At 47.2% G+C, this 10,915-nt stretch overlaps 1 protein-coding gene across 4 annotated transcripts in view; it reads right to left on the bottom strand.

Moving 5' to 3' along the window:
- Positions 1–577: 577 nt before the first annotated feature.
- Positions 578–10,915, bottom strand: part of LOC144534090 (uncharacterized) — a 116,117-nt gene continuing 105,779 nt past the window's right edge. Inside the window, exons 1-5 of one of the 4 annotated variants that reach the window (XM_078275788.1) lie at positions 8,505–8,789; positions 7,434–7,509; positions 6,503–6,662; positions 4,552–5,106; positions 578–3,513 (exon numbers count right to left, since the gene is read on the bottom strand). In XM_078275788.1, the coding sequence (XP_078131914.1) occupies positions 2,216–3,513; positions 4,552–5,106; positions 6,503–6,620 (1,971 nt within the window). In that variant the 5' untranslated portion in view covers positions 6,621–6,662; positions 7,434–7,509; positions 8,505–8,789 and the 3' untranslated portion in view covers positions 578–2,215. Of the gene's footprint in view, positions 3,514–4,551; positions 5,107–6,502; positions 6,663–7,433; positions 7,510–8,504; positions 8,790–10,915 lie in introns of those variants that run through there. The other 3 variants (XM_078275786.1, XM_078275785.1, XM_078275789.1) reach the window with 3 other exon arrangements.

The following is a 10,915-nucleotide window of genomic DNA, read 5'->3' as shown; positions in this document are numbered from 1 at the left end:
CGTTGTTCCCACACACACACTGAACTAAGGTAAACGTGAAACCTGCTAAACATCAGCGCGTTAGCGTGCTGACGTTAGCGTTTAGCTCAAAGCGTCACATGTTGACTTGATGACAAAAACTTTGCTTCGTGTTTTTCCAATTCGTTATTTTGAGCTCATCAATTACAAACAAAGTGGGGCTGTAACTGTACATCTGGCGTCTTTATTTATCGAGCACGGAAAGAAACGCGAGTGAAACAAGAGCGCTGAACTTCTCCGACTGTGTTATTACACTCTGAATTGCTGTGCAATGCGACACGTCATTAAGGGACTATTTCAGACTTTTTTTCAATAAGCAGGGCTCAATTAACGGTTACGTTACAGTTTTAAAAAACGTTTTCCAGGTTAGTGGGGGTGCATACCGGCACAACACCCCTTCCCCCCCGCGCCGCTGCAGAAAAAAATTCTACAGTAAACGCTGAAAAGTGTGACTGTATTTCACTGTTAGAGGATTCCAACAGCGGGACGTACAACAGTCTGCAGCTAAAGACACAAACTAGCTCTGGTCGCTGCTGTTGTCGGAAAAACGACACAGACGGGACTAAAGGTTTACTTTAATCAGTTCAAAGTTATTGTAAAATACCCTTTTCTCATCTGTTTTTTCTTTTAACAGCAATATACTGGTGAAAGAAGTAATTATTGTTTAAAGTTGCTATACATTTTTTTATAAAATCATTTAATTTCTCCCCTTTCTTTGTGCTGATCCGAAAATCTTCTGAGTTTTGTGATCCGTTGCACCCCCTATTTGAGAGGGATGGGAAATTATATTGCAACATTATTAAAATGTGTGGTCCAGTTACATAAGAAATGAATATAGGCAGTTTAAAACATGGCAAGCGTATTGTCAATTTCGGCAACCAAAAGCAGATGCTTGGTTGCCAAACTTTAACCCTACTGTCGTCTTCCCGTCGACCTGCAACTTTTTGTTTTTCTGGGTCAAAATTAAAAACTAAAATTGGTCAACACGTCACTTTTTTTCCAAGTTTGAAGCCCTGATAAGGTCACATTAGGAAACATTTACACACTAATGGGTAGAGATGGTCCGATACCATTTTTTTGCTTCCCGATACCTGAACTTGCGTATCGGCCGATACAGAGTACCGTTCCGATACCAGGGCGTCATATATTTTATTATGTTTTAAGAACTGTATACTACTATCCCTGTATGGATGTGATATTATTTCTATCTTTGTTGTCTGTCTGGCTCAGGTTAAACTCTTTGTGAAACATGAACGCCACACAACGTTCTTTTATTCTGCAGTTTGACAGTCAGTTTTAACGGAAAAACAACAAACTACTTCAACGTATTTTTTCTTTAGGGCTTTATTACGCGGTATCGGATCGGTGCATTAACTCCAGTACTTCCCGATACCAGCGTTTTAGGCAGTATCGGAGCTGATACTGGTATCGGAACATCGCTACTTATGGGCGAGAATATGGAAATTAAAGGCACTTGCATTTCATGTAATGAACAGAGTCCTTACTCATATCCTACGCACCTGTCAAAAGAACTAAACCGAAATCCAACGATTATGTAAGTTAACTCACATTAGCGTTGTCTTCTTCATTGGCGAGGAAAAAGCTTGTACCTAAACAATGATTACCAAATTTCTCTCTCATATTGCTGCTCATAAGCACTGAAAACTGCCACAAAAAAAAAAAAAAAAACAACCAGAAATGTAGTGACGATTGATCGTTGTTTAGGTACATTAAGCCACGTTAAGCTTTTTCACGTTATGACTTATAAACCCCACGAGAACCGTGGGGAGTCAACCCACAGCCGCTCCGCTGCCCTGCTGAAAATGTGAAGCACAAACTCTTAATGTCAGATTACGTCCATAATAATTGGAGTTTGGGTTCGATTTTTTTTTGACAGTTTTCAGTGGTTATGAGGAGCAATATGAGAGAGAAATTTGGTGATGTTTGATCATTGTTTACGTACACTGAACCACATTTTTATTCATTAGGAAGCTACAGGACAGTCCCTTTCAAAACATGACCTGCGCGAAAGAGAAAAAAATAAAGGAGACAGGAGGAGAGAAGAAACTAGAACAATGTTCACATTTAACAAGCTGACATCAGAGAAGTTTTTAAATGTAAAATGACTCAAAACGAATCAGCCATTATCAAAATAGTGGGCAATGAATTTAATAGTCGACGACTAAATCCAAAGTGTCTAATGTTTGTGTGTTGATCGGTGGCTGGTGAGATGCTGGCGCAGCCGGAAGCGTTTCTCACAGCGTTCGCACCCGAAGGGCTTCTCGCCCGTGTGGATGCGGATGTGTTTGGCGAGGTTGCTCTTGTGGTTGAACTGCTTCCCGCAGTGTTTGCAGTCAAAGGGTTTCTCCCCCGAATGGATCGCCTGGTGCTTCTTCAGCTTGGCGGCCAGGGAGAAGCCCTTGCCGCACTCGGCGCAGCGGTGCGGCTTCTCCGCCGCCGCGCTGCACCGGTGGCCGGTCAGCTCCGCGCGCTCGGCGAAGCCCAGGCCGCACAGAGGGCAGCGCGGCGGCTTCTCCTCGTGCGCCGACAGGTGTGCTTTCAGCGCCGACGGATGCGCGTAGCCCTTCCCGCACGCGTCGCACTTGTACGGCTTCTCGCCCGTGTGGCTGCGCTCGTGGGCGACGAGGTGCTGCAGGAGGCGGCAGGCCTTGCCGCAGTAGGCGCACTGGTACGGCTTCTCGCCGCTGTGGATCATCTGGTGCTTCTTCAGGTTGCTCCGGCCGCTGAACGCCTTGTGGCACACGGCGCACTTGAAGGGCTTGTCGCCCGAGTGGGTGAGCCGGTGCGCCGCCAGCGAGGCGTGGAGCCTGAAGCGCTTCGGGCAGAGCTTGCACCGGTGCGGCTTCTCGCCCGTGTGGACGTGTTCGTGCTGCCTCAGTTTGGCCAGCTGCTTGAAGCTGACGTCGCAGCGGCTGCAGCTGAACGGCCGCTCCTCGGAGTGGCTGAGCATGTGCGTCTTCAGGTCTCCCTTCCGGGCGCACGTCTTGCCACACTCCTCGCATTTAAACGGCCGCTCCGCCGTGTGGACGAGCAGGTGCTGCTTCAGGGTGCCCGGCCGCCCAAACTGCTTCCGGCACACCTCGCAGCTGTAGCGCTTCTCCCTGGTGTGGGTGAGGAGGTGCTGCCGGAGGGTGTGCGCCATGTAGAAGCTCTTGTCGCACTGCTTGCAGACGTGGCGCCTCTCTCTTGGCCTCGCCGCCTCGGGGGTTTCTTTACGCGTGAGATTTTCACCGTCCTCTGCGGGAAAGTGTACATGCCGCCTTAAGCGGCGTTTACTCCGGAGGGTCCGGCCGCGCTCGTCGCGTGAACGTACCTCCCGCTCCGACTCGGGCCGGCTCGGCGTTCCCTTCGTCGCGCCGCAGTGGAGCTGCTGGTGTCGGGCGACGTTGCTCCTCTTCGCGAAGGACTTCCCGCAGTTGTCGCAGCGGTGGGGTCGCGGTTCAGACGCCGCACCTTCCTGCTGCTTCTTCTCCACTTTGTTGCCATCGGGCGAGTCAAAAGAGAGAAAGGAAGAAATACACCGTTAACAATTCAGTTTTCGGTCCCAAGATCATTTTTTTGAGAGAAAAGAAATTAGTCACAGGGTAACACGTAAAGTTGCATCTTATTTCAGATAGACAAGCACAGACTACTTATCCATATCGTCAAGTATCTTTATGTCATTTTATAAAACAACTCCAACTTTGACATTCTTTAATATTAATAATTATTAGGCTAAAACAAAGCTCCAACAGTTGATTAGTCAATTGGCATGAATACACTTGTTCCAGCTTGTCAAAAACTCAACACTTTCTTAATCACGAGATGTGTCGAGGTGCATTTTCCATTGAAGGAAATGAAAAACCAGCGCGCACATTTTTCAACTTCATAGACATTACCTGGCGCTCCCGGCTCCGAGGCTTCTTCACCTTCGGCGTCTCGTTGCTCCCGTGTGGTGACGCCGTGGCGTTTCTCCCTGGTGTGGGTGAGGAGGTGCTTCCGGAGGGTGTGCCTCGCTCTTGGACTCGCCTCCTCGGGTGTTTGTTTGTGCTTGGGATTTTCACCGTCCTCCGCGGGAAAGTCTACATGCCGTTTGCTCCGGAGGGTCTGGCTGCGTTTGTCGCGCGGATGCGCCTGCCGCTCCGTTTGCGCCGTCGACTCGGGCCGGCTCGGCGTTCCCTTCGTCGCGCCGCAGTGGTAGCGCTGGTGTCGGGCGACGTTGCTCCTCTTCGCGAAGGACTTCCCGCAGTTGTCGCAGCGGTGGGGTCGCGGTTCCGACGCCGCACCTTCCTGCTGCTTCTTTTCCACTTTGTTTCCATCGGGCGAGTCAAAAGAGAGAAAGGAAGAAATGCACCGTTAACAATTCAGTTTCTGTCCCAAGATCATTTTAACAACACTGAGCTGGGACGAAACTGGCATCTTTTAAAAGCTACACTGTGTAGAAATTTCTTGTTCCCGCTTGTCAAAAAGTCAACATTTTCTTATGCACGAGATGTGTCGAGGTGTGTCATTTTTCAACTTTATAGAAATTACCTGGCGCTCCCGGCTCCGAGGCTTCTTCAGCTTCTCGTTGCTCCGGTGTGGTGACGTTGTCCCAAGAGCCGTTTGGCGGTTTTGCGTCCGCTTCCTGCAGAAGTTCCTCCGAATCGCCGAGCGTGGCCTCCGTTTTGAGCGACTCGGACAGCTCGTGGTGCCGCGTGAACCCCGCCAGCCCGTCCTCCGGAGACGCCAACCCTTCCTTCCAATCGGGGTTTTTGTAGTCCCCATCGACACCTTCTTCGCACAGCTGGATCTCTGCCGCGGTGTCAGAGTCGCGCCAGTGTGGCTCCTGTTTTATCGTGTCCGCCCGCTGTGGATTCCCAGTGGAGACACCGGCCTCCGGCTGCTCACGGCAAATGAGCGTCCGAGGCTGCTTGTCCTCCGGCTGCTCGTCCTCCGGATGCTCGTCCCCTGCCCCCAACTCGACCTGGACGCTGGCGTAACCCTGCTCCGCTGCCGGATGAACGATCCGCCCGTTCGGTCCTGGAGTTCTCATGCAGTCGGTCAGGCAGACCGACAGCTCCCTCCGGGCGACGGCTGAGAAGTCGTCTGAGGAGACAAGTTGATTCACGAAGCGCGGTTAATCCTCCCCCCACTTCCACTGCCTCCTATGACAATAGTTACGTACCGACTGTCCCACTGTACACTGCTTACACGGTTTACTGGCCTCCCTCCCTCCCTCCCTCCGTCCGTCCGTCCGTCCGTCCGTCCGTCCCCCAGCCTGGACTGAGGTTTAACTTAATACTTGAACAATGGCTGTAACCTTATTACTTCCTTGCTCTATTGGACTTATTTGCACTACCACCATGACACGCACTCTCCCTTAGTACATTCATGTGGATTTGTTTTGATTTGATGATTGATTTAGTATCTTTTCTTGTCCATATTATTCATGTGGATTTGTCATTTTATCATGTGTGTGATGTCTGTAAGCTACTGGGCTCAACAAGTATCTAGGCTCTCTCTCTCTCTCTCTCTCTCTCTCTCTCTCTCTCTCTCTCTCTCTAATCCAATGCGGCGGCTTCAACGAGCTTAGAAAACAAAAACCCCTGGCATTCGCAGATAACCAATCCTCTTATTTAACGTGGGCAAAACAACAAACGCGTTTCATCAGCGGCCCTGCTGCTGCAGCGCTGACGACGGTGTCTCGCTGAAACACGTTTGTGTTTCGCCTGCATTCAATAAGAAGCTTACTCACCGCCGAATTATTACAACGTAACAAAGTCGCTGTGAAACCGGGGGGGGCAGTGTCACCGACTTCTCGCAGATTGTGCGTCGGCGCCATCCTGTGGGGTTCCGAGGACGAGGCACCGAAGCGCCACAGAGTGTTGGAAATAACAGATTCACATGCTCTTTTAAAGTGCTCATATTATGCTCAGTTTCATAATTGTATTTAGAGGTTGTACCAGAATAGGTTTACATGGTTTAATTTTCAGAAAACACCATTTTTGATATACTGCACATTGCTGCAGCTCCTCTTTTCACCCTGTGTGTTGAGCTCTCCGTTTTGGCTACAGAGTGAGGCGTCACACTTCTGTTCCATCTTTGTTGGGAGTCACCCATGTGAAGTAGCTAGGTAAGGACTACTAGCCAGTCAGAAGCAGAGTATGAGGGCGTGCCCTGACAGTACCTAGGTAAGGACTACTAGCCAGTCAGAAGCAGAGTATGAGGGCGTAAGTCCCTTTGGGGGGGGACTTTGGGCTTTTTCACTTTGTAAACTTATAACGTGCACAAATAAAGATATATAACACAATGACGGGAAGTGAAAAACCCCAAAAAAGCATAATATGAGCACTTTAATAAAGTGCATTAATTTAGAACAGTCCGTTTCAGCGAAACTCCGTTAGTAGGTGTCCTACAACACTTTTTTTATGGACACCCTGCAGCCAATCAGAATCAAGTATTCATCCAGACCGCGGCATAAGTATATTTATCAGCTGCTCACCGTCCTGCTCCAGCCTCCCAGCTGGTCTCAGCTCTGCTGGTTCCTTCAGACAGTCCACCAGTAAGACTGACAGCTGCCTGAAGCCCAGCGGAGACAGACTGCCCAGCGACGCCATCATCCCCGCGGCGGTCGGTCAGAGCAGCATCGACGCACGGCAGTCCTGAAAGACACGAGGTTATCACTCATCAAGGCCACGGGTAGCACCTCAGAAAGTCTGTACACCAAAAAGACTTCAAGCAATTCCACCGTCTCAGACTAACGTCTGAGAATGAGATCCTAAGAGTCTTTGCTGGAGTCGGGGTGCTCCTGTCGTCTCAATTGTTTGGTGTAAGGTGGTCATTGAAGGTGTTCTAAGTGATGTTGGGTGACGTCACTACTTGTTGACGTTCGGAGTACTTTCAAACAAAACGGAGGCTAGCTCGCCCCTCCCTCCTCCTCCTCATTGCTTTTCGCAATGCAAGCATACATGTGCTGGGACCTCTGATAGTTGGAGATCTCAACACCCCCTCCCCCTCCATGTGAAACCCCAAATTACGCCCCTGCAGAAATACATACATAAATACGTGTGTGTGTGTGTGTGTGTGTATGTGTGTATATATATATATATATATATATATATATATATCAGGGCTGTCAATCGATTAAAAAATGTAATCTAATTAATTACACTCTGTGATTACTTAATCAAAATGAATCGCATACATAATTAACGGTGCCTGAACCGATACTTTTCAAGAAAGTAACAAAAGAAAAAAAAGAAAGGTACAGTCGCGACATTAAAGAACGGCTTGTTTATTGCTAAGGCCATATGGTCAACATTAAATGATTTAATAATAATGTATAACAATAACTTATTTCACTAGTAAATTGCACAAAAACAACCACCAGATGGTAAAAGGCCATTTACAATAACTTCAAATGCACCATTTACAAGTTTCATTGAACGCACCGTCTGTGTTGTTTCTCCGACGGCAGCTGCAGATTGTTACGTCCCGGTGTTGAATCCTCTACAGTAAAACACAGTCACACTTTACACCGTTTAGCGTTAGCTGTCAGCATTTTAACCGTGTTCAATCCAGCTACTAGCTAGCGGTAGGCTAACGTTAGCTGCTGTCGAGTATAGTGTTAACTAGCTAGCGGTAGGCTAACGTTAGCTGCTGTCGAGTATAGTGTTAACTAGCTAGCGGTAGGCTAACGTTAGCTGCTGTCGAATATAGTGTTAACTAGCTAGCGGTAGGCTAACGTTAGCTGCTGTCGAGTATAGTGTTAACTAGCTAGCGGTAGGCTAACGTTAGCTGCTGTCGAGTATAGTGTTAACTAGCTAGCGGTAGGCTAACGTTAGCTGCTGTCGAGTATAGTGTTAACTAGCATCATGTGCAGCGGTGTTTGTGTTTCAGAGCATCAGAGAGAAGCGCAGACATATCAGTGGCACCAGATTTTGGTAGCCAGGGTTGGCAGGAAGAAGATATTTACAGTAAACGTTCCAATTAATGATCCAGGCAGAACATCCTCGTCTCCCTCCTTCATTTTACAGTCCAATGGTGGCTAGAACGGCTCCGGGTCAAACCTCAATATGGAATGGATTAATCTGCCTTATTGTTTTTAACGCGATATTTTTTTAATATCCCGCTTCTGTCCAGGTTGAAGTTGTTAACTGTATAGTGACACACACATACAAACAAACACACACACACACACACACACACACACACACGCACGCAGCGACACAGAGACACAGAGACACACGCGCGCAGACACACGTAGACACACGCACACACAGGGACACATATATACTGTGACACACGCGCACACAAACATGCACACACAGGGACACACAGTGACACACACACACACAAACACAAAACTGCACGCGCACACACACACACACACACACACACACACACACACGCGCACACACACGCACACACACACACACACACACACACACACACACACTACTGTATGGTGAAAGGTAAACTGTAAGTACATGGAGAGTACTTACCAAACGGAGCTAACGGCCAGTCTTTTCCCGGGCTAACGTTTGAGCTAAACTGCTGCTGAAGACGAATCTCCGCTTCGTATGATAATAACCACATAAATAAACGTCCACTCGTGTCTGTAGGCTTTCTACTTGTAAGACGTGTCTCTCGTCTTTTCATGACGAGAATACAATTCTGAAAAAACGGGATAAAAATGTACAAAACAAACGAAAGAGAAGCCGTGGATAAGGTATATTGTATCAAACACGAGTGATTGTTCTCGTCCGGGTTTAGTAGTTGAAGGACTGGTTTCTCAACCAATGGGCTGCGAGAAAGTGAAGGGGAGGCGGGAGATTTTGCACCAATAGCTGTGTCGTTTAGTTTCAAGGAGACGGCACCTCGTTTAGGTCAAAACTAACACAATACGCGTTTTGTGCTACAGATATTATTATACTGCCTGTTCGTTAAAAAAAACACCTTTAACGTTAAATAGCCTTTTAAAACTTATTTATTATTATCAGTGAAGGAAGAAGTGCTTAAAATGTAAGTCAGTTAAACATATTCGCATAGAGTTCCCTAAACGGCACTAGATGGCGCCACGCAATCAGCCTTTGTCTCTTCACGGGGGCTTTGATTCAAAAGTATGGTTTGTAATAATTAAAACATTTGAAAAAATAAACACTTTGGCTCCCTGAGACACCAGAAAAATATATTTATATAGTAAACAGAAGAGAAATCTGTGCGAAATGCTGGGTTTGGATATGTAAATATGCAGATACACACATACGCACAGAGACACACACATAGTGACAGACACAGACACACACATAGTGATATACACACACACACAGACACATAAACATACACAGACAAAGAGAGACACACACATAGTGACACACACACACACAGACACACATATAGTGATACATACACACACACACACACAGACACACTGACACACACAAACACACACACAAACAGACACACAAGCACAGAGACCCACACACCAAACACACAGAGAGAGAGAGAGAGAGAGAGAGAGAGACACACACACACACACACACACACACACACACACACACACACACACACAGAGAGACAGACACACACACACGCACGCACACACACACACACACACACACATTTTTTTAAGTCCCTTTGAAGTAACTTTTACTGATGTTGTTGGTTTGCGAGCCTTGATTATGTTAATCTGATACACTTTATGTCTCCATATATTCATATTGTTCCTATTCAGGCCTAGCTGTGTAAATGATAAACAAACAGAAAGGAATGCACCAGCCACAACACACTTTTCCAGCCAATCGGAAGCAGGCGGAGACAACTCAGACATATGGGTACTTCGTCGAGCCCTTTTTAGGGGACACAGAACAAACGATCCCGTAGACGAAGTCAATGCAATTTGACTTGTGTTTGGATCACAATTTTGACAATAGTGTATGGATTTATTATTTATTAACAAATGTTTGTTTCATACACATGTCTATTGTTTATTTTGGGACCTTGACCAAACCTGAGCGTTCACGATGCGGTCCGTCAAACACCGCTGGACATCTTTGGGAGCATCTGAAACTATAGGCTTACACACACACACACACACACACACACACACAGTCAGAGAGACACACACACACACACACACACACACACAGTCAGAGAGAGAGAGACACACACACACAAACACAGTCAGAGAGAGAGACACACACACACACACACACACACAAACACACACAGTCAGAGAGAGAGACACACGCACACACACAGTAAGCGAGACACACACATAGTGACACGCACGCACACACACACACACAAACACACACACACACACACAGTCAGACAGACACACACACACACACACACACACACACACACACACACACACACACAGTCAGAGAGACACACACACACAGAAACACAGACACACACATAGTGACACACATACAAACACACACCCATACACACAAGAGAGTATAGGATCTACCTTTCGTCAAACTTGACAGCTCTGACCTTTGACCTCATTTGCATATTCCCACGCCCCGCCCCCTTGACCTTTGACCTAATTTGCATATTCCCACGCCCCGCCCCCTTTCCCACGCGTGCCCATGGGCCCCTCATTTGCATATGTATGGGATCGGCCCCCCCTTTGTTCTAGGTATGAATTGACTGTCTAGACATTACATCATCCAGGATAACGTTATATAATTATAGTTCATTATAATTCTGTATAATTCTTTCAATGTTCTTATTCACAATGATAAAAAACAGCAACAATGACTCATTCATCTAAAGGGAGGATTCCACATAATTTGCTCAAAGGGTGTGTGTGTGTGTGTGTGTGTGTGTGTGTGTGTTGGAGTGTTCCTATCCATCAAATTGTATTCTTATAAACTTAAATGGCGTGACTCTTTGACAGACA

Source organism: Sander vitreus, chromosome 19 (assembly GCF_031162955.1).
Source record: "Sander vitreus isolate 19-12246 chromosome 19, sanVit1, whole genome shotgun sequence".
Taxonomy (NCBI): Eukaryota; Metazoa; Chordata; class Actinopteri; order Perciformes; family Percidae; genus Sander; species Sander vitreus.
Note: the sequence above shows the minus strand (reverse complement) of the source record. Positions and strands in the feature narration are given on the sequence as shown.